A 25,019-nucleotide genomic window follows, 5' to 3' on the forward strand; every position below is an offset into this window, starting at 1 on the left:
ATATATATATATATTGACCACGCAAATGACGCCTTATTGTTCATGCTCCGGGGACCTTGTTATGCCAGGCTGTACTGTTGGCCTTCGTATATGTGGCTGGGATCATGCCCTCCTTGATCCCGATTAATATTGTTGCTTGTTTTGCGTCTAAAGTGATTCTTTGATTTTTCTTGTAATCGCAAAGACATGATCTGCAATGGCCGATTTGTGGGCGATGATAGAGGACAGAATTTCTTCAAGTTGATGTTCTGGACAAATCAGTGGTGAATTGAAGGAGGTGGGGGATTCAAAATTCAAAAAAAAAAAAACCCCAGAAAATTCTACTCAAATTTTGAGTCCTAAAGTGAGTCCATTTCCGGCCTCTAGAGGTGGCGCATAATCATAAATTTTCTAGATAAGTTTGATCACCCAGTTGATCAAAATTGCCTTTGCGTAGGGTTTGATAATCCCCTCATCGCATCGGAGCGAATTCAATGGCTGGTCCTTGAAGCGTGCGAATTGTACCATTGAAAATAGGGGTAGTTTGTGTGAATGTAGAAAAAGTTGTAGGTGCAAGCTCATAGTACTTTATAATAAACGAAGAAGTAATATTATTATTATACTTCAGTAGGTATACATTTTTTTTAAACATTGTACAAATGTGCATATTACAGATGCTTATACCATGCACTTGCATAACCCATAGAAAATGGTATGGTCTGATTATCAGATCCCTGAAACCGAAGCTTCGCCGAGGAGAATACGTGGGCCTAGCAGAATATCGTCATTTATATACTGTCATAACTACTACATTTGTTATGTAAATACATTAAAAATATATCTATGTGTTCACCTACACATGCACAAACTAAAAATCAAATAATATTTAAAGATAATGCAAATAACATTCTAAATTTTGACTCCAAAGTTAAGCTCCTTCTGCTCGACAATACGGTCGAATACTCGTTCGCTATCATTAAAGCATTGGCTTCTAAACTGACTTGCTACTGATTGATTCTTACTAAAATAACAAGTTCGACGTCATTTATTAACCAATCAATTTAATTTTTACATATGTTGTAGGTAATAAATAAAGCTACATGTTGACACAACAATGCCGAAAATCCGCCCAATATCAGCGGAGCTACTACAAAAAAACTTCGGGCGGTTCACCACATTTCTGCTAAAACCGTAGGTTTTACACGGAAAAAATTGAAAAACCACGGTTACAAAATTAGTCCGACGATATTTGGCAATCTTATGGATTAAAATTAAGATTACTAAAACTGTTATTAAATTTGGAATAGGATAAAAGAACAATGACGAAAATCGGACAAGTATAAGTAAAGTTATGAAGGGAAATGTGCGGAAAATAGCGAAAACAGCTGAAAATCGAACGTTTCGAATTAAATTGAATGAATTCGCGACAATCAAACTTATCCTAATATGGTGGGGTGTGGGGTATTATAGACCCTCCATCTTTGAAAGTCCTCTGGGCCCCGTCTATTTCAAATTCCTGGATCCGCCACTGCAAATGGTAAAATATGTGATATTAAATTATTGTGGTTATTGGGCCTATTATTATAAAATGACTTAAGAAATACAAAAAAAAGGGTAAAAAAGTAAGGTCAAAACTGAAAAAAAATTATATACTGTAACCTACAAAATCTTAGGAAGTGGAAAAATATAGAGCCTAATCTATAAATGTGAAGTCATAATATAATATATATTTTTTCTAAATGGAACAATAACCATAAGATAAGATGCACAAAGTCCATGAATTTAAATATAAACGCACGCGATCGTGTCGGGATTCAATATTTCGATAGTAATGATAATAATAATTAAATATAAACGCAATACAACCTGATTAAACTATTATATTCAACTTACAAAATTATTATTAAAAATTCTATTCATTCAAATTACATATTATCCAATATACAGGTACATCGAAGTGTACGGTATACATTGAAAACATTATTGTTAGTCTCTTTTTCTAGGCTCTTTATTACCAGGTACTACACTAGTAGGCCTACTTATAGAGTGAGGTGTAAAACCTCAAACTGGTGAAATTATTAGTCGCGCCTTGGGCCGTTAGGCTCGTAATTTTTTGTTGTTAAATGGTGAAATTAGTAGCGCCGCGACCTTAGAAAAACAATGTGTGAGACCTGTACTTGCGTTCTTGGCTCAGTTGTTAAGTTTGATTGACACTCCAGAATGGTCCAATAAAAGAGCATACAAACGTTAGCAGGAATCCTCCTCCCCTAGCTTCGTCTAAGGGCGCCTCTATCATTGACGCTCACAGCGAGCGTACTATGCTCTCATCCATACTTAACTTATTATTCTCTACACATGTCATTTTGTGTTTCACACTTGTTAATTTAAATCTGAAATTAATGTATTGTACCTGAATTGAAGTGAATGTCATTTCCTGTTTGGATATGGTTTTCAACCTGTAGGGTCTGTTCACACTTTCACTTGGTAAAATTGATTTGTACCTTTACTAAACCCAATAATAGCGCATTTGCAGGTGTCTGAGTGTCATTAACACTTCTATCTATATTTAATTACACTTTGTTCATAGGTTTTTTTCTCTCTCTCTTTTGTGGGTTCATCCCACTTTTATTCATCAATTCAGTAGTACAATTTACAGCATGTATTGCTCATCAACATCAATATTTTACATCATATAAAAATAGAGTTATGGTATAAAAGAGATTCCTTTTCATGTACAATTTTAATAATTTGATTTTTGGAAAAAAAGAATTAAAACCATTTTCTTATATTTTTCTGTGTTAAAGTGTAAAGAGCGACCTATGGTTCCACTTGTTAAGATTTTTTAAAACGTTAGCTTTATAAACACTGTATAAGCCGACCGAAAACAGGTAATCAACATCAATATTTCCCGTACCTAAAAAAAAAACCAATGTTTTTAAAAGTAGCTTCGATACCAAATCTGTTGACGGTTACACTATTTGTATATTCCCATAGCATGCTTTCTTCAGTACAACTAAATAATAAATGTTCATCATCTTCAACAACTTTACATGTTTCACATTTATCTGACTCATATAACTTCCACGTACAAAGCCTTTTTTTAGTGGGCACTAAATTATGCAACAATTTAAAGTTTAGTTGTTTAAGTTTGTTTTCCTTGATATGTTTAACTTTCCTTTCCCATGTTAAAAACCAGTCAACTGAAGTATTAAAGTATTGGTCTCATTTTATTTGACATCTTACAGGTTCTAGACACTTTTGTTCTGATGAAACATAGATATATTTTTTTACTACTCATATTGCACCAGTCTTGAATGGGTTTAATATTTTTGTCCATGCTTTCAACATTTTTTTTATGAATTCTATCTTTCCATTCTTGTGGAATTGCCGTAAGTAAAAAAGAAAATTCAGAGACCCAATTAGCTTTTCCTTTCAACACTGTAAGCAACTCTGTTGTGTTACATAACCTATTGATGGTTACAACATCTTTTATTTTGTTAATACCGGATCTAATCCAGTTTCTGTACAGTAATGAGAAGCCATTATATTTAATCATTTTATTTCCCCATATTTGCTGCTCGACAACCTCATCATAACATGTCGGGTGCTGAGCAATACTTTCATTGAGCTGAGCTAAAGCAGTTAAGATTGAAATATATATCGTTGGTATACCTTTAAGAGCATGCCCTTTAAAATTCAAATGTGATACTTTCTTAATTACGTATTTTGGGCCAATTTTGTTATAATACATAAGAGGCAAACACTTCCATTTGGAATTATCCTCATTAAACAAACGCTTAAGCCAAACTATGTGTAATGAACTTTTAAACCGCCATGTTCATAATCATTGATTAAAATTTTCCTTTTTATTTTTTCGATTTTTTTATCCCAAAGAAATTCATAAATAATACTCTCAACATCCTTTATAACAGACTCGGATGTGTCAATAATTCTCGCATTATAGACGAGTTTTGATAGCCCAAGCGATTTTAAAATTGTGATTTTACCAAAAAAGGTTAGGTTTCTTTTTCTCCATGGGTTTAGAGTATGCTTAAAGGAATCAATTTTTCAGACCAGTTTCTTTCAAAACAAAGCGTTTTATCGTGGCCAACATAAATTCCAAGCACCTTAAAAGCATCATGTACCCATCTAATACCAAGAAGATTGTCTTTTCTTAATTCAGAATGCCCTAACAACATTGCGTTTGTCTTATCTCTGTTAAAAATCACCCCAGAGACCATTCCAAATTTTTAAATCTTATCAATACACTTCTTAATAATATTTTTGTCTTTTACAAATAAAACGGTATCGTCGGCCAGCTGTGCCATCTTTAATTCTATAGTATTGTTTTCTTCAGTATTTGCTAACATAATACCATTAATAGATTTGTCATTTTTTATTTCATTAGCCATGACTTCGACAACCATTATGAATAACAGAGAAGACAGAGGACAACCTTGCCTGATACCTCTGTGCATTTTGAAGCTCTTTGAGAGCCAACCATTGTTTGTAATAATACATTCTGTATCACTGTATAAAACTTTAACCCAGTTAATAAAAGACGGGCCCAAGTTGAACAAGTGGAGCGTTTCGTTAAAAAACATTCCTAGGTAATTACTGAACCGCTCAACCTTATGTAAATATGCAGACATAAGCTGGCACTGTTGTTGAGAGAATTTTGAGATGACAGGTAAAACAAAATAAGCACATTATTATCTTTTCAACAAATTTCAATATTCTTTTCTTTTTTAGATCATGATATTTAAGTATTTCTTCATTTTTTTTCTAGATGCCTTTATTTTTCTCATGACTACCGGTACCTTCTAAAAAAATAAAAATGGTCACCGATGGTAATCCAAACGTCACGTATTTATTACCAGAACCAGAGGTGTATATTATTATTTAGCTATCACCTTTATGTGCTCTATGTTGACTTGAAAGGACTATTCCTTTAGATTTTCAGTACGGTTTTTCCATTTACCGATTTCGCAGTTCAGAATATCTAAGTTGAGTAATAGCGGAAATAACCGAGATAATGATTTGTTATTGTTTCATAGACAAAATTGTTCAGTCCACCTGGAAGATGATATCCATAAATATTGATTTTGTTATTAAAGATATGTAATAGTGCTCATGACAATATTTACAAGGACAAATTGATGTGGAATTCTCAATAGTTTAACTTACCAATACATCAAATATTTATACTGTGCTTAATACCATAACCCTAAACCTTAAATAAACACGTATTTCCAGGGGTCCTCGTGAGTGAATTGGGTAGTAGAACGAGACACCGTCCCTGCTCTTTCTGAGAGAAGTGTACTTCTGTTTTTAGCATGCACATCGGCACACATATATTACACACAACAACGACTAGTACGGGAACTGTTTCATCAGCATTACCAGTGTCAATACTAATTCACATGTTTCTTGACAGTTTTGGCCTTCAAGTTCCTAAAATTCAATTTTAAATTATCCTTTCATTACGGTACTTTTTCTTACTAGTACTCTTGCCTCTATTTCGAAGCACTATAGCAGATTAATAGGCATTTTCTAAATCTATACTGATCATTTTGCTTTTTCAATTTATTTTTCACGTCTTACCACACGTTTTTAAAATAGCATAAAATTAACATTTACGCCAACCACCAAATATAAGGCATAGAATAATTAATGTTGTTCCAATTGATTATATTATGAGAAGCCAATCCCTATTTTAAGATTGAAAATGTTCAAAAAAGTATACATATTTAATAATTTGGAACTTTAAGTTATAAAATAAACATGATATACAATACATTAAAATGAGTTACTTCAACATTTTTAATAGATGTTGAGCAATTAACATGTGTTAAAAAGCTAGAAATATTTGTAAACGTGCAGAAAAAATTACAGGTTTGCTTAGCAGCACTGCATGGTCGACGAACTTTGATTATTGAAGAATGTAAACAAACTCGTTTATCGGGCTTTTAAAACATTTCGAGTGGATAATAATAATAATAATAATAATAATAATAATAATAATAATAATAATAATAATAACAGTGCTAGAATAATACTTTAATAATGATTTAATAATACTTTAATAGGCCTATTTACGATAGTTTGATTAATGAGATTGGTTATTTATAGAAATATAATAGGTACGGTATGTCACTCCGGCCTGCTTCAGTTTTCGAACCCTTTTTTTTAAATAGGTATGTACCATTAATAATGATTCAGCATTTTAAATCCATTATGATAATATGTAAAATATGTTTGTTTAAAAAAATAATCTTATAAATTGAAAGTTTTATTGTAAATTCTATGATAATTTATCCATATGATTTATGTTTTCAATGATTTAAGCATTTAAACAATTAAGTGAGCCTAACGCTGGATGTAAGTTTAAGAATTAAACCAAAAACATCGCCAATGTGTTTTCGTGTATGCAAATGATAAATACAATCGCGCGAATACCGCGTGTTTTCGATAAGCAGAGCTCAGGATAATTCACAGGAGGTGACGAACGTCCGTCGAAATACCGTATAAATAAACTGCAATATTATTGTGTAAATAATTTTCACACGAACTAATGAATATCTTAATTAATATATTAATTAATATATCTTAATTAATATCTTAATTAGTTAATTAATAATTAATTAATAGATTGATATAAATATTGTGACCTATAACTACAATTTATTAATATATTTGAAATCAAATACAAGAATCCTGCTACGATTTTTTCAGGTCAAAAATTTGCATTTTTCTATTTTTCTTCGTATTTGTTCGGTTCATAGGAATAGCGACGATAAAAATAATAAGTTTATAATTATATTAAATACTAACAATTTAGTAACAGTTTAATTTAGTGTACTGGGAGAACGTTCCTAATATTGAGTCCAAATGGTGTGGTGGTTTTAAGTAAAAGTTCCCAGTGATTCTCTCTGATTAATAATAATAATAATAATAATTAGAAATAATAATAATTAGAAAAAAATTTTCATTAATTGTAACAATTAGTAAACCTTAGCCTATGTTGACGGTTTTTGACGCTAGTTAATATGTTGACGGTTGTTTTGACGCTAATTATTCTGACCAATAACCGATAGGGAGATTTCGCAACCTTACGAAAACAATAATAAATAATCAGCATTAATAATAATTAATAATTAGCATTATCGTCATGTGTGCCTAAAACATTCTTGACAATTCATGAGTTCAATATGATCGTTTATTCATGTCAAAGGCATTAATGGCCTACGTGACAGATATGCTACCGTAGGGGATGGGCCAGGGAACATGGACTGACTAAACATTTGTTGACGTAACCGTATTCGCTGTCGTTAGCTTGCGAAACCTCCCTAATAATATAGGGCTAGACCTAATCAATTATTGATACAATAATGTATTCATCTGTCAATCAGAATATTAATTTCGATTACGCAGCACCTTTTCGACTGTGACAGTGCTGATAGAAAACTGCAGTTCTTCGCACTGCGGCAGTGCCGAAAGAAAACAGCAGCTTTTTTTTTTCGCACTGCGGCAGTGCCGATAGCCACTGTCGAATTTTCTGTGACGACTGCCCGTTCTGAAAATTTCATGAAACGGGATGAAGACGGGTTGAAACGTGTAATTTTGGCTTTTACTAGGGCACAACTCAGTTTGAAGTAAGTGCATAACGATTGCAACGTTCGCACAGCGCACGTTTAATGTCGTTTGTAGTCCGTTATTAACAAGTTTCAACCCATCCTCAACCCGTTACCCCGTTCGCATAACACATTCAGAACGGGGATCTGGATCTTGTTCCAGCCCGATCTGCTATAATGCGATCCATATCTAGCCCGTTCTCATTTCGATTCAGCACTTCCATCGGTGAACATGCCATTTGGGAGAGGCGGGAAACAGAAGGGGCAAGGGAGCGGAGCTGGGATAATTCTGAGAAAGTTGTGGAAGGACCTTTCATCACCCAGACGCAGCTCCTCTATCAGCTGATTATATTGTCCTATGGTTAATCTCCTCTCAGGATTCAGCCAGTCTCTCACCCAACATGTTTTAATTCTTCTCTGTTCTTTTTCTTTTTCACATTCTCTTCATATTGTTGCCCTGCTTCCACCATCGGTTGCAGGAAACCAATATTCGTCATATTTAGTGTTGACAGCACTTGGATTTGCTCGATGGTAAAATATTACAATTCAGTCATAAAGTTTATTTCTAGATGAGGAGAGCATCATTGATCTGCAGTATTTATACCAAAAAACGTTGCTGATCCGACTGCAAACGACGTGGACGTTAGTTAAAATGTAGTATAAACGAGTAGATCTGACTAAAAACGGATTGAACGTACTGACAATGTAGTATCGAAACGAGTAGATCTGAATAAAAACTTAGAACTTTTTAGAACTTTTTAGAACTGGATAGCAACGTAGGCCTATCACAAACTGATAAACTGGTTAACACTGCGTAAGTGAAGACGTAATCAAATGTAGTAGGCTTAGGTCTGTCTGAGAACGGGCAGGACAGGGTGAACGTAACAACATCGGTGTTGGATCGTACTCCTATTTTCTATTTTCCCTCGTTCGCAACGACGTTCAGCTTGCTTTTGACCCGTTCATAGCATGTCCGCAGAAATGGCAATTCCGTTAACAGTAGGCCACGGCAATCTCGCATGATTCTCCTGACGTATATCAAGTTATTGTCTATTCCATCACGACAATAACAATTACTATCAATCGACCTCGTTCGAAATAAGAACTTTTACCCAGTCCTATTTTTGAACGGGTAGAACGGGATAGAACTTTAAACATGGTCGACGTTCTTGCCCATTCATACCGTTCGTACTAAGATTGTATTCGGTGTCCCCGTTCTCCAGAACGTAGTGTGAACTAATTCAGTGTTCAATGTCTAAAGGCCAACTCAGACAGTGTCGTACGACGCAGCCCGACGTGATTTGTTGTCGCGTCGGGTCTGTGTGAGTTAAACGCAGACGCGATGGTGTGCGTCGGGGGCAGTCGCGTCGTGGAATATTAAACATGTTTAATATTTCTCACGACGGCTTAAGACTGTCCCCGATGATAAATCGGGTCGGGCTGCGTCGGCCGACGCTGAGTTGGCCTTAAGACAATGGAAGTTCACATTTTTCCACAGCGAAAATTTCAATATTTTGTTTTCCTTTAACATCCTCTGGAATTCCATGAATAATATTGTTCCTTATTCTGATTCAACCATTTCTGTTTTTACAGATTCTCGTGCTTCGACATATGTCTAATTGCGAAAACTGCATATTTTAGTTTTACTTACAGTTTGCTCTATAGTATCCATTCTTTATTCAAAGCGGCTTTAAATTTAGTTTCAATTGTATCCAATTTCTGTAGTTGCACAATTATATTCTCAAGCTGCTTAGCGATTGACGTTTCTCGACGGAATTCTTGTTAGTCAGCACCAGCACCACATGCCACAGCCTGGCTTAGAAATAACTGCACTTATTTTCAGCATTTTAGATTCGTCCATAGTTTTCCTGGTCCCAGTGGCGCCGAGAGGCCGGGGTAACCGGGGCAAGTGCCAGGGCCCTAGCCCGGCAGGGGCCCAGGATAACCAGGTAAAAAGAATAATATAAATAAATAAAAATTATTAAACGGATACATTCATCCAGTTTTCAATTGTAAATAAAGCTGACCGTTTATCGATGAAAGCTCGTAATTAATCGCTTCTAATTCTTTTTCATGAATATTTTCATGACTTCTACTACTCTAGAGTTTATGTTAAAGTATAAAGTATAAACAAAATTCATTGGGATATTTGTCTCCCTTAATTGTCGTATGCGGCGAATAAATTCTCATTTAAAAACAATACTTTAAAAAAGCAACAATAGATAGACCAACTCATTCATCATTTTTTTGTTTTCTTTTTTGTTTAGTTTAGCTTTTAAGGGTCCCACATATAGTGCAATGCTTGTGGTGGGATACCCTTTTCCACATACTATGATAAGGTGATATGTAAAATGTATGTAATTGTGACATTTGTGGAATAAAACAGAATTGAATTAAATGTTTACAATATATCAAATTTTTTACGTTATTAATTAATAATTATCAAAGGCTTTGACCCTGGACATCTTCCAAAAATACGAATAACCTCGATTCGATTGTCAAATAAATACTGAATTAATATATTAAACCCCTAGATATTTCAAAATTTTACAAAAATTTAGAAAAAAAATCTACTCAAATTTAAGTCTAAGAGTGCCATTTCCGGCCGTCGAGACGTGCCATAAATAAATAAATGTTTAAATAAATAAATGTTTTTTGGAAGTATGTTTGTCTAAAAATATTTCTAGATGTAATTGTAAGACTCTAACCTCAATAAAATTGTCTACCTAGACCGCCCTTCTATAGGGCTAGCAGACCCAGGCCCCACTCCTTACACCCTAGACTCGGATCCAGTAGGGGAATGGGGGAACGTTCCTCCGTTTTGCCACAAAATTTTAATTTTAAACTTCAATCCACATCAATGATATATTGAAATAGCGCTGCTTACTCATCTATTCTGACATTGTTTTCCCCCACTAGCCCCTTCGAAAAATTCTGGATCCACCCCCACCCCTGCCCCCGTCAAAGACTGGCCCGTCTCTGTCAGAGAAACGCCGGCCCCGATCTCTTGGATCGAAACCAGAGTTGAAATCATGCCACCAAGTTCCAATTTTTTTCATTTTACTCATTCCAATTGGTCACAGCCTTGTTGTATGCCAACATTGTTAAAAAAGAGTCATATAGTACAAAGAAGTCGGCATACAAAGGAAATATTCAAAACAAAACAGTAGAAACATTACAGTTAATATCTTCATTTACCTGGTAAATTTTTAAGTAAAAGTGCAAAACTTTTTAGACAGACATATTTTAAAGCAACCTACCAATTCACCCACAAACTCAAATTTCCTCGATGACCAAAGTTTTTCTACAACCCAATTTTGGGCTTTCCCGACTGCTGGTAAGTCTACATTATGTGGCAGCAGTGGCGAATCTAGAGAAGGTGAATAATGAATATGGTGGCTAGCCACCTTCGTTAACCGTGGAAGAAAAAAATAAAGGTCACTCATCTTGCGTGTGCTCTTCGTGTACTATGGTAAAATATACATTTTCTATTTTAAGCTTACAGTACTTCTTTTCAGATGCCACCTAAGATCGTCCAGCAATCTACTAATTCCGAACAAAATCTCAAATGTGAGGGACGCCCTCCCAAAACCACCCCCATCCCCCTCGGGCCTCCTCACCTCCCATTATCCATCCCCGCCCCATTTCTAAATCCTACTGTAGATCCGCCACTGGGAAGGCAGCTGAAATTGTCATCATGTACGTGATCATTAATGAATTTTCAGATGATACTATCTAGGTCAAATAGAAAATATCGAACGGTGTCTTTTAAAAGTGCTACTGACATACCCAATTGAATTCATGGCAGTGTTGATTTGAACAGACGTCATGTGTTTAGTAAGTGTGAACTCTATTGATTATTAGTCTTATTTTCAAGCTAGCAATTGATGCTGCGTGCATCAAAGTAATTACTGGTAGGCCTAAGTTGTGCAAGATGTGTTTGCAAAAGTAGGAGGATATATTGATATACAATTAAGCGTAGTAAATGATGATTGTTAAAATGTGTTAAACGAAACACACGTTTTTATTTTGTCCCTGACAGCCCATCTGCAAATTTTGCTAGGTAAGATGACTATCATCAGGTTCACAGGTTCATGATTCTATAAGCTGATTAGCTTAATAACCCGTCCTACAAATAAAACGAGAGATGACGACAATTTGGCTTGTCAATGGCGAACACAACTGAAAACAAAAAAAACAGCAAAAGTACAACATGGCTATAACTGCGTGTTGAATAATGTTAGGGCCAGTTACGGTTTATGAAGGATCACTTAAATTTCAAAGTATAGAATTCAAGGAGGATAGGATAAGTAAATAAACACTATTTTGAACAATCGTATTGCCTTTCCTAGCCATTTACTTCTCACGTTAACATATGTGGGTCGTTGTTTTCACAACCATAACATTATCTTTTCCTATGCTATCGCACTGTAATGTTTTTCATATACAGTATTCCCAAGTTATGTCACGTGACCGCGCATTAGGGTAAAAGAAGTGGTTAGGAGAAAGTTGGTTTGTCTTTTCCTAAACAGCACTGTAGGCCTCTTTATTATATTCTATAGCCTCGCAATCTACACATGTCCCTAGTTTGGCCTACCACCTTATAATATCAGCGTGTTCCTGTGTTGCATGTTGCTAGGTAACCATTCTGTTATGCTTGGCAGCTTTGCGTATTATTTTCATTCTGTGTCTACACTAGCACAACTACAAATTATCTGCAATTGCTTACAGAAAGGGTATATAATGCTACTTTAAATGACAATACCGTATTGATATCGCTCTTCCTTATGTACACACAATTGGGTGATGAATCTCAGCTGTATCGGCATAGTCCATTCCCGTCATGGGTAACGCTTTATATCTGTTAATAAACAGTCTCACAATTTATTGATTTTTTTTAGTGTGAGTAAACTGTTTAATATTGTAATAAATCATGGGGCTTTATATGAGCCCATCAATTGTTTTACATTAATTGTAACTAGATGTACTTGCAGTCAATATTTTAGTGTGTTACCCTGATCAATTTTGGTACCAACCTTTTGATAACCATTGTTGTTACAAATCAATAACTATCAACCTTACATCCAGAAGACAGACTCGAGTTCTTGAATGTGTGTCTGCAGGTGATCGTCAGTGGATACTTATTTTCGTATCTACCTTGTCTATCTAGTTACCTGTCACTTAAAGTTTGACTTGAAGGTATGTTTTTCTATATAGGGCTACATGTAATGATGGTTTGATTACGATTTTTGTTCGAGGTTGTATGTTTTGCAAGTTGAAGATGTAATATTAGGCTACACGTCCTACCCATCAATTGTCTTGTTGGGTAATTAACAATTTTTGCAAGAGAACTGCTATTAAGAAACAGGTAGTTAAGCCTATTTAGCAAATAGGCAATGAAGCAAATAGGCAATGACATTCTGAAGTTTGCTTGTATTATGTTGTGTATACATATTGTAGAAAAGAGATATCAAATTAGTGAAGCTCACATTCTATACAACTACAACCTTTCATCATTGTTGAAGTCCAATCAATGACAGACTAAAACTGTAAGCACATCCAGAAAATATTTGAACAGAGATACAGTACAAGTAGGTCTCTAATTATATTATAGAAAGGACACCACGTTGTTATACCGGGTGCGTACCTTTGGTCCGAAGGGTCTTTGGTCTGACGGCGGGCCCATTTGTCCGAAGGCCTGTTAGTTCGAAGCCGGGTCTTTGGTCCAAAGTTCCTAATTTTAGTTGGGTGAGTACCTTTGGTCCGAAGGCCCATTGGTCCGAAGGGTCTTTTCTCTGAAGGCCCATTGGTCCGAATGTTCCTAATTTTAGTGACCTGGTTTTACAAGAATAATTGTTATGATACTTATTGAAATCGTTTGTTATGTCAGCTGGGCTCTTTGGCCGCCTTTAATTTAGGGACGTTCTTGACCACAGAATGCATTTCTGATCTGCTTCCTTGAGTGATTCTTTATTTTTATAATTATACAGTATATTACAGTATGTGATTTTTGTAATGTGATCTATGCTTTGTTGTTGGCTTTAAAGAATACTTATATTTGATTTATACATACAGTACGTAAGATGTGTATAAGAGACAGGTATAGAATTCAAGGAGGATAGGATAAGTAAATAAACACTATTTTGAACAATTATTTCGTCCACTCCTGTGGACTTCATCAGCGTGATATATATAAATTTCTACTAAGGCAGATTACAACCCTTTTATTTGTTTATATTATTTTGTCACTCTGCCTATGTAGCTTTATTAATTTTATATAATATTATATACTTGATTTATGCCTAACTTATTTACATCACAAAACAAACTAAGCCACTGAATCGTGGGCCAGTTGACGTTGAGCCTGCGTGAAAGTAGCCTAAATATGTGTAATTATCTCGTTTCACATGAAGTCTAAAAATAAGGTTATATTATACCTGATACCTCACGTCAAGTGAATTTTTTGCTCATAGGATGTTGCAGAGTTGAGCATCTTGCAACAATCAATAATTTTGTATTGTTACTGTTAGCTATCACACTCTCATATGTTTTATATTTTTTGTTCATATTTCAAATATATTAATTTCGGACCAACGGACCTTCGGAGCAATGCACTGACCCTGTTATACCGTGAGCTAATCAAACTGGCTATCCTGCATTTCTATCAATCAACAAATCGGACTTCTTCAATTATTTTCAGTTTTGTTTTTTTTTTTATTTTAGTAGCCGGATATTTCCATCAACACTGTAGTAATGTCGCCATCAATGGTAATGTCATCAATTTATTTGGTTTGAAAGCCATGAAATGCTCGCACCTACCTGTAGGGCTGAAACGTAGTGTGAGCCACTTCACAACCTGTCAACAGTGCAAGCTTGGGTAACTAAGCATGGCCGGCTCAAAATGGTCAGCGTGTGGTTTGAACCCTTGACAACGAGGTTAACAACCTGAATTTAAATCGCTGCGCCAAACTGCCTTCCCTTGATTTTTTTCTTCTACTACGTAAATAATGCAATTAACTTGGTCCGTAATGTATGTTATTTATTGAATCGTTATACAGTATATTTTTGGAAAAAATGGGTATTGAGCTTAAAATCCGGGTTCCAAGTCTCAAAAGTCTCCCAGAAAAGTAGGATTGTATCCAACGCTCAACTTCCGTACTGTATCATCAATTCTCCCTGAAGTCATCTGGCATTGGTTATCAACCCAAGCTTTCTTAACTTCTTACCACACTGGTCAGCACCAACCAGCACTCAAAATTTCTGACCAGAAGTGACAGGCTGCCAACCACCACTGTAATTAGGGTAGATAATTTTAAATATTATTTGATACTTTTTGACTTGGGATATACAGTACAGATACAGTACATATTGAGAATTTGTATACCAAAATATCCCAGCATTTCAGTGTTATTCGTAAATTTTTCTCTAAAATTCTTGTGCTGTAGCAAATGCATTAGATTTAATGTTGTTTGAATACAGTTCATGATCAAATTGCAGTAAGTAGCTCATCATAACTCACTTGAGGTTTTACTATTAACAGACTTACCATATCACTTTGGATGCAGAGAACACCTGTAGATGATGTTATGAAATTACTAAATTGGATGGTGGCATCACAATATTCTTTGACATGCTTAAAAGGCACTGTTCCTGACTATTTCATGTACAAGAAGCACTTTGGTCTTGCAAAAATGAAAAATTAATCTGGTTATTGGAACATTTTATTGTTCTGTCCGACTTTGGAATAACTTCATCAACACAGCACTATAATATTCACTTTGCAGTCTTTTAAAAATTGGATATAAATGTGTTTCTTTTACTTACTTCATATAATTTCTTTTTCATTTAATATTGTGTTAATTAAAAAGTTTGTTATCTGGACCCCAAAAAAGAAATCTTGAATTACTAGTGATCTACTGTATGTACAAAATTTACAGTTCTTGGGGGAAATGTGAATTGTATGATGATTTTGATAATTTTTTACAAATTTTGCAAATGTTACAGTAAGAGATCATGGAATCTTATGATTTAAAGGTCTTTTAATGTGTTTAAGGGCCTGTCCATTGTATTATCAGTTCACACAAGTGAAAAATGCTCTGGGGTGGAGAAAGAGGAGAGCTTGACACCATGGACTCCATGTTGACACTAAGCATGTGCTCTTTTGTTAGGGGGGACTGGACTATGGTTTCTGGTGACAAAATCATTATTCCATTGTGTGTTCTCACTGGGGAGGGGGAAGGAGTCTTAATGTTTTGCTTTCTTGTGACGGTGATGTAAACAATAGATGACCCAACGGCACTAGGCTTCATTGTTTTTTTTAAGCAGACAATTTAACCTTTTTACACTTTATACTGTAGATGATGATTTCTCTTTTGTGGGAGCTGTACAGGTCTGTAGTCTGTACCCAAAATATATGCTTGTAAAAAATCTTGCAAGTGCTGCAATTCACATGGGAATCAAACCCATGACCTCCACAATTCTAATGTCATAACCACTAGACAACCGGACTGGTGGAGTGTTGAATACGATCCCGAAGTAGCAGCAGGTACAGTACTTCAACGTATGTTGTTATTAAATTTTCTGAATGCAAAAATACCATCGAAATGTCATGATGTAATTTAGTTGTAGTCCTGGTCGATGTTTGTTTTAAGAATGCAAAATGATATAACTTTAACAGCTTAATGAACTATGACTAAATTCCTTTTAAGCAAACCTGGGTTACAATAAAATATCTGGTGTGTTTATTTTTAATGGATGAAAGGTCTGTAGTGATCAACCAACCAATTAGTAATACTCAAGCAGCCCGGTATCACAACTGTATCATATTACACTTAGCAATAACTATAGCAATTGTTTATTTAATTTAAAGCTATGCAACAGATGATGTATTGGTGGACAGATCAGTTGATTAAATTGGGCAAAGTGTTAGAAATACCTACATGTATCAGTTTCAAAATGTTCTCTATCATAAAACAATGTAAAGATATCTGGCCTTTGAAAATTGTATTGTATGGTAATAACCCATTATGTACTACCATGACCAAACTATGGGTATTACAGTATGTAACTTACATGTAACTTATTGTAATCTACTTTTACTTCACTTTTTTTTATTCACCTACATCGGTGGCACTCAACTCAATGATGTGCATCATTTAAATATACAATGGAATAACAGAAAGGAAATTTGTTTAAAAAATTGAAAGACACTATAAAAATCAAATTAAATTATGCCTATATGAATGTCCTCGACCGGGATTCGAACCTGTGACCTTCTGCTGTCTATGCAGATACATTAACCAACTGGGCCATTGCGGCTTTCGTATGTGAATGTATGAGTAATACAGTACACTAAAAGGTAGTGGGTAGGCACTCACTCCACAGGTGGAGAGCCCGCTTGAGCGTAAACCATATAATACACATTACAAATAAACTACAAACTAAACAAGAATATTAGAACTAAGATAAAAAGCCTGCATATTGTTTAGTATTCAGGCACTGGGCAGTAAAGTGAATTTTTATGGAGTGGCCGCTGTAGTTTAATAATGTTTATGTGTCCATACATGCATGTCAAGAATTGTAGATAATACAACACATTACTGTATATGCTTTGTTTTGCGAAGCTTATAATGAATGCAAATAAAAATATAATTTATGTTTACAACTAGTTAGAGCACTTGTCACCCAGAAAAAAATGTTTATTTTAGAAAAAAAAAATCTCAGGTGAAAGCAAAAGGGGCACCCTTTTTACCTTTTTAACTTGCATACACATTTTTTTATCCATCAATAAAATGTTATTTTTATTTTCTCTACCTAGATGCTTTTGTCAAAAGAATACAATTTTTTTTCCTGGCCTCCTCTGACAATCTTTTAAAAAATAAGTTTGTTAAAACAAGGTATAAAAAGTCTCATTTTCCATACACATAAATGTAGAACAACTTTTTTTCTTCTTTTTTTTTTTACCAAATTATTCGGTCAAAAATCAAATTAAAATTGTGAAATCATAAATACTACGAAATAAAACAAAACATTGCACTTGAATACTATAAAATAAAATAAAACATTGGATCTTAATCTTAAACTGTACAACTTGCATTGCAGATTACTGTATTAGTTGTAAGTGAGTTTACTGTAACTCATTCATAGGCCAATTAAAATGAAATGATAAAGAATCTATGTCATCATTGTATGAAAACATACCAACAGTCTCCTCTGTTTGTAAATAACATCTGGAGAATTCGTAAGTACTTTAGTTCCAAGTTCACTGAAACTTTAGTTCAAGCTTTTATTTCCACTAAAGTTAGATTATTGTAATTCATTGCTTGTCGGTTTGCCTGATTTTGTTACTCATCGTTTACAGAAAGTACAAAATTCAGCTGCCAGGATATGTTCACTTACTCCACGTAAAAACACATTACTCCCATTCTTAAAGACCTTCATTGGCTTAGCATTAAACAACGGAAAACATTCAAGATTCTTTTGCTTGTTTTTAAATCACTCTTTTTTAAACAACCATCATATATTTGCTTCATTTTCTTACACCATACTCTCCAACTCGTGCACTTCATTCTTCCGATAAATTTCTTCTTCAAGCCCCTTCAAAAAGGAGAAAGCTAAAAACATATGAACAACGCTCTCTTTCTGTTCAGGCACCTTATCTTTGGAATCTATTACCTTTTTCTGTTTGACAGTCTTCAAATTTAAACTCATTTAAAACTAATTTGAAAACTTTTTTGTTTACAAAATCGCTTTAATTGGGTTAATTGTTCACAACGCCTTTGATAATGTTTTTTGAATTGGCGCATTATAAATTTCTGCATATTATTATTATTATTAAGAGGGCAATATCATGTTTTTGGTTTGTGTTACCAGAATAGGGGTACCCATTCAGGGACACTCCTAATTAGGGGACATTTTGTGGTATACCTCTACTGTATACTGTACTGCTTTTGTTCAAAAGGTAAAATAAATAGGAAATGTAAATAATTAGGAATGAACAGACTATGAAGACTCCTCAGGAAGTGCCATACAGTAGAGAGTAGCTTCTACAGTAGTAATTTCAAGTCCAATACAGAGAAAATATATTTTGTTTTCTCAAAATGCTACTGAGAACTGATACATAAAAAAAATTATGGGAATAATCAAGCTTTAATTGTAAAGAGATTCAGAGTGACATTGGGTGATTTATTTAGATTGTGTGATGGGAATATTTATCATCATAATTTAAACCATAAATTTTGACAATGAAGTTCTATGTTCTCATTTCCTGTTGAGGGATTTTCAATTCTGATTCATCTTAATTGAGGCAGTCATCCGGAGAAGAATTGTCAGGCAGAAAATTGGCAAATTTGTTTCTTTTATTGTGGGATGCAATGAATTGTAAATAGATTTCATAGTGAAAGGTATGGGAATATACTTAAACATTGTGTAACCGTCTATTGTGGGTTGCAGAGCTAGTCGTGTTCAGTTTGCATATGAACAAGTATTTTATAAAGTTAAACATGTTTTTATGGTAGGTTTTTTTGCTTACATTTTTGTTATTTGTTAGGAATGAAACCATTGGTTCTAGACCCTGTTTACAAGTGTTGAATTTTCTTAAACATGTTTTTCTAGTAGGTTTTTTTTTTCTTTTCTTTTTTTGTTAGGCATGAAACCATTGGTTTGCTCTTCAATTTTATGAATGAAATTTTGGATAATAGTATTGAATTAAATGTAATATTAATTTATATGCATCATCATAATGTTTTCTCTGGAATGTGTGAATGGGTGAATACAGTAAGGGTGTGTTCGAGCGAGAACAGAAAAAAGTTACATAAGGTTCTTACCAGTATTGTATCCGCGGGTGGTCTACCGGTTCGAGCAGAACTCGGTTTCGAAAAACTTCGGACGTAAAACCTAAGGTATTATGCAAATGGGCGTATAAACAATAAATATTCATTCGTTTGGCAATTGTAGTTTAAAAATGCTCCCTGCTGCTAACGCATGCTGCTTTTGCTCCTCCAAAAACACTGCAATTTGCAGCGTTGGATTATCAGCGGATATCAGCAGGCGGTCTGCGTTTAACACCCGTTTGGGCTAGAACTGGAAATGACCCTTTCCAGATTTATCCCGTGTTAGACTCCACGAAAACTCACCCAAACGCACCCTAAGTGGAAACTTTGTAAAATCATTGATATTGGCAGACATCAATTCTCATATATAACGTTTGCCGCAAAGACTTTGCGAAACCCAGGAATTTACAGTAGAAACACTGAAACAGTGCTTATGGTCTTTTTGAAGGTTGTTCCTTACCAGTCATAATGAACAAAAATAGTACATACTGGTACTTAATTAAAATCAAAACATAAAATTATCGTTGTGTGTGCAAGACCAATGAAAGTAATTGTTGCCAACAAATTATGGCAACTATAAGGTTATGTATAAATCTGACATTAAATGAATAATTAAAAAAAATTCACCTAATTAGTTTTACCAATAATAAAATGACGTAGTATATACAATGAACCATGAACCATTATATAAATATACTGTAAAATAAATTAAAAGAAATTGTTCTGGTTTAAAATTTTTTTCGATTTTTTTTTTTTTTTTTTTGTGGACTCTGTTTCTCTGTAAACATCATCGAATGTGTTCATCGACATTCAACAAGCCACCACACAGCATTAAATTTCTAGTCTTTGTGAAACAAACTTCAATGATGTTCACAATGTTTGCATTAATTTTATTGTTGGAGAAACTCGCTGTCAGTAAAACTTCCTGTCAGAGAAATACCTTTTTGTCGGTTAAAAAAAAGACAGCCATCGGCGAATTCGCTGTCAACAAATTGGCTGTTGATGAAATGTCTTGTCTGCAAGATGTCCTATTATTGAAGAGCATGTTGGCGAAATATCGTATCGGCAAAAGTCCATTTGGCCAATTGTCTGACAGCATTTTGGTATGTGCCAAAACATCTCGTCACTTTGGAAGAACAGTCCTGAGTTTTTTTGAGGTCTGTAGGATGATCATACGTTTCTGAATTCTGGCCCTTATTGGTAGTAAACCTACTTAATAGTGACCAGTGGCAGTGGCATATCTAGGGGCTAATTCCCCATTAAAAGCTTCCCCCCCCTACAGCGGAAAATGTTTGAGGCAAAAAAATTATCCTCATGTAGTTCAAAACAAATCACTGACATGGTTTGTACATCAGTATTTGAGTATGAGATATGGCCTCATCTTTTTTGATAGCAATTTTGATGGGTTCTCAATGATAATTTCTATTCCAGATGTGTTCGGATAGTTCTTTTGTGCAATTATCGTAAATATAAATCCAATGAACAAATGCCTCTTGTGTATAATGCTTTGGTTGTACGGTATGTTTTTGGTCAGTGCGGGGGTTGACAGATGTGTATACAGTATGTGTGTTGTCTGTGATGTCCAAAAAATTCTACTGTACACTGCTTAATTTGGTAGTAGTAAATTATAGGATGAGCCGAATTAATGTTTAATAAGAACATGTCCAAATTATATTTTATACTTATTATTTACTTATTATATATTGACATGTTTTATATATTTGATGATCAGGTACATTGACAAATCCTAAAATGGAGTTACCAGTTATTAGACAAGTAGCTATAACAGCAAATTTTGTCTTACTTGCAGCATTTGTTGGTTAAAATGCATTTCTGTTGACTAATTTATTGTTTCAAATTAGTTATATTTCTATTGTAAATTCTTCTTTGGTCAATTAAAATATAATTTAAGAAAAATCTGTGATTGTTTATATGCCAAAATCCCTACTGTATAAGGGACAAATGGTTGGTTTAGTGTATAGGGATGTTTCAGAGGGCACTACTACTAAAAGAGACACTTTATTGGTCCCAAAGGTATCCCCTAATTAGGGGTTCTATGTAAATAGTTAATCAATGTACTTCTGTACTCAGGATCTGCATTTGTTGGGGCCTGCTGCAAGGGTGCTAGAGCTTACTGTATGGTGTGAGGGATCTTGGGGTTTTCCCACTATTCTGGGAGTTTCCATTTTGATCTTTTATCTAAATGATTTCAAATTTGCATAGAGATTTTTTGGTTGCTGCAAGGGGTGGCACCCCTTTTGCCAACCCCTGGATCTGCTTCTGTTGTTCTTAGGGCCACATTTAATATAAATTTATTTCAAGTTACATTTGTTTTTTTTTTTTTTTTATTGTTCATTCTTTCAGGATAGCATTGACTCCCCATCCAGCAAAGAAAAAGCTGAACATTGCAGCAAAGAAACAGATTCTAAGGTTGCCAGAGTAACTGAAAATATGACTGATGAGCAGAGTAATATCATAATACTAGGTGCAGAGGTTGAAACATCACAGTTTGTCCCTAAATGTGTACTACCAAACAAGCAAGAGGCACTACAACCAACAAATTACAATGCCCAAAATGCAAACACTTTAATTGACTTTGATTTAATGGCAGAGTCATCTAATTTTTCTTTGAAGAATCACTTAGGAGGACAGTTAAGTAAAGATGATTTAGTTCAGCAATACTGTGATAGTCTGTCTGATGCTCTGAGAACAGAGGATATTGAAAATGAACATATTGCAACTGAACAAGGAATGAAGTTGTCATCAACATCAGAAAGTGGGCTTGGGAGTAGTTATGGTGATGTGTTGAGTAACAGGGCATGCTGCGATGGGCTTGATACTAAGACAGATAGTAATAATTCCAATAATATGCATCTTTTAGAAATGGAAATGTCTCTAACAAATACTGAAACATCTGGTTATGAAACACCTTTATCACCACTCTCACCATCAAGTCTAGATTTGGATGTAGGAGAATCAGATGGTACCCCACTCAAAAGACCAAGTATAGCTAAACAAGGGGAGTCTGAGCTACGTCGATTAGAAAATGATGAAAAACGTAAAAGCTTTTTTGGAAATGATTCAATACTTGACCAGTCACCTAATTTTGAGCAAAAACATGCAAACACACTGGCTATAGTGCAACTGCCTGTCTCAAAAAAGTTACCTTCGGTAAATGTACTCCCTAAGCTAAATGCAAGTTTTCCCAGGCCACATCAATATTCAGCAAATTCTTCAACTCCAACTCAGAGCTCAGAAAGAGTGAGAGCATCTACTGACTCTGATATATTGGTGTTAGACGAAACTAAGGGCAAAGAATTTATCTTGAGGAATCGATCAGTAACAGAGTCTGAAATAGAGGAATTGAAGAAAGCACACGCTCTTGCTGCAAAGAAAAAATCCTCTCGGTTTATGAAACAACTTTATTTTGGAATCAACATTCCAGATGATGAGAACTGTGAAGTGGATGAAAATGGAAAGCCACTGTATGAATATGAATGGGAACGAAGACAGCTAATTGGTTCAATGAGGATAAAGAAACCAAAAGAAGCTAGATGGTTAGATGAGGATGATAGTGCCTTGCCTGCAGAAGCAATAGAAAACAAATTAATGGCTAAAAATGTGTTAAAAGTCAGAAAAGAAGAGAGCATTTTACCACATACAAATCCGTGTGAACCTCAAATTACATCTACAGATGATAAAACATTACAACTCCTAAACGATAACAAACAGGAGATTCACAAAGAAGGTAGTCAAGTGAAACCAATAAGTGTTCAAGAAAGAATGGAACTTTTAAATCTGAATAAAGAATGTACAAATGGATCTAACCACACAGGTAATTTTAACAGTAATTCTTTAAAGAAGAAATCTTTACAAGAAACAGTTTGTCCTGTTAATGATAAAACGGGTAAAGTGAAGGTTGTTGGAAAGTCATTACCAAATAAGCAAACATATCCTACAGATAAAAATAAAACAATGGAGAACATTTCACAACTCAGTGTTCAAGCTGATGACAGCAAAGACAAAGATGTTGAGAATACAAAAATAAGTATGAAAACTGCAAGAAATCTATTTGAACATAGAATTTCTAAGCAGAGTTCTGAAGGGCTTAAAAGAAGACAAACAACACCATCAGGAGAGGCAAAGAATTTAGCAGCATATCAAAGCAGACTAAGTTTAAGGAAAAATGATTCTCCAAAGAAAAATGAACATAAGATGAGGGAAAAAATATTAGCAGACATCAATGTAGATGACATGGAGGTAAAGATCATTGAGAAAAATGTCTCAAACCTAATGGTGACAGACTTTGAGGATATAGTGGACTCTGGAGATACTTTCATGAGCTATGATGTGACACATACAACTACGGAAGAAAAGCTAAGATCCGAAACCATTGTTGAACGGGAAATTCGATTCCAGCGAGAACGTGAAGAAGAATTCTCCAGAAATTGTTCAGCAAGATTGAAAAAACCCTCTCCACAGGAGAAAGAAAAGCGACAAAGCATTGCAGAAGAACTAGAAAAGGAACAAGAGGTTATTAAAGCACATGAATCTGTAGTAGAGCGTGAGGTTCGAGAACAGAGAGAGCGTGAAGAAGTTGTGCTACGAGAGAGAAGTATGATGGATGTGAAATACAATGTGCCACAAGAATGCTCCCCATCATCTACTGATCGGGCAAAGCCGATAGTTGATGACACCTCGCGTATAATTATACATGGACTTGGCTTGGGCTGTAATGGAATGCCAGAAGTACGAGTACAGAGGTTTTCTGGGAGTGAAGAGCAGTGGAGTCGCATTAAAACTACCCCATATTCAAGCTACAGGGAATATCAGAAGCTCTTGAGGGGGCAGACACAATCAAGCAATGATGAAGCTGCAATCCAATCCCAGAATATATTTGAAGAGGTACAGTAAGTCTTGTTTCATTTCATTTATTTGGTCTAAAGAACAATAAAACTAAGTAATAATGAAAAATAACTCAGTTAGCCAGACAGGATTACCAAAAAAATGAACTAAATCACTGTCAAGTGGCTCTCTGATGTAAATTACAAAATCATTCATTGTCAAAAGTGAACTTAAAAATAAGAATGTTTATTAATAATAATAAAAAAAATACAAAAATTGCAGCTTAAAACAAATGTTAATTAAAATGTCCTATTTACAAAATAATGCACATGTGTGTGTGTGTTGCTAAAAGGCAAAATACTGAAAAACAACAGTGATGTGGGTGGATCATCTCATTTGCTGCGTAGCACTATAAACACAATATTAACATATAGATCAATAACAGTGCAGGAATAAGAACAAGATGTTATAATCGTAGAACCGTAAACACATTATAAACAAATAGATCAATAATAATATCAGTCATAAACACAATAATAATAACAAAAAAGCCCATATTTTTTTTTAAAGAAGCCCATTGGCTTCTTTTAGAGGCTACTTTGCACACTAAAGAGAGGGCTTCAATTCGAGAGGGGCGTCTTTTCCAGGCTACTCTTGCAAACTAAAAGGGGAGATTAAGCACATTGGGCTTCCATTCAAGGTTTTACGGTATAGTTGTTTATGGAGAATT

The 25,019-nt window shown here is 34.7% G+C and overlaps 1 protein-coding gene across 3 annotated transcripts in view; it reads left to right on the forward strand.

The window, feature by feature from the left end:
• The window catches only part of LOC117101102 (inner centromere protein A-like), a 72,933-nt gene that overhangs the window by 35,266 nt on the left and 12,648 nt on the right, over nucleotides 1-25,019 (forward strand). For 2 of the 3 annotated variants that reach the window (XM_033240977.1, XM_033240976.1), the window contains exon 5: nucleotides 21,809-24,349. In XM_033240977.1, coding sequence (XP_033096868.1) covers nucleotides 21,809-24,349 — 2,541 coding nt within the window. Of the gene's footprint in view, nucleotides 1-12,714; nucleotides 12,813-14,336; nucleotides 14,382-21,808; nucleotides 24,350-25,019 lie in introns of those variants that run through there. The other variant, XM_033240978.1, reaches the window with a different exon arrangement.

The sequence above is a fragment of the Anneissia japonica genome, unplaced genomic scaffold (assembly GCF_011630105.1).
Source record: "Anneissia japonica isolate Jap-2015-1 unplaced genomic scaffold, ASM1163010v1 scaffold4054_len1135799_cov195, whole genome shotgun sequence".
Taxonomy (NCBI): domain Eukaryota; kingdom Metazoa; phylum Echinodermata; class Crinoidea; order Comatulida; family Comatulidae; genus Anneissia; species Anneissia japonica.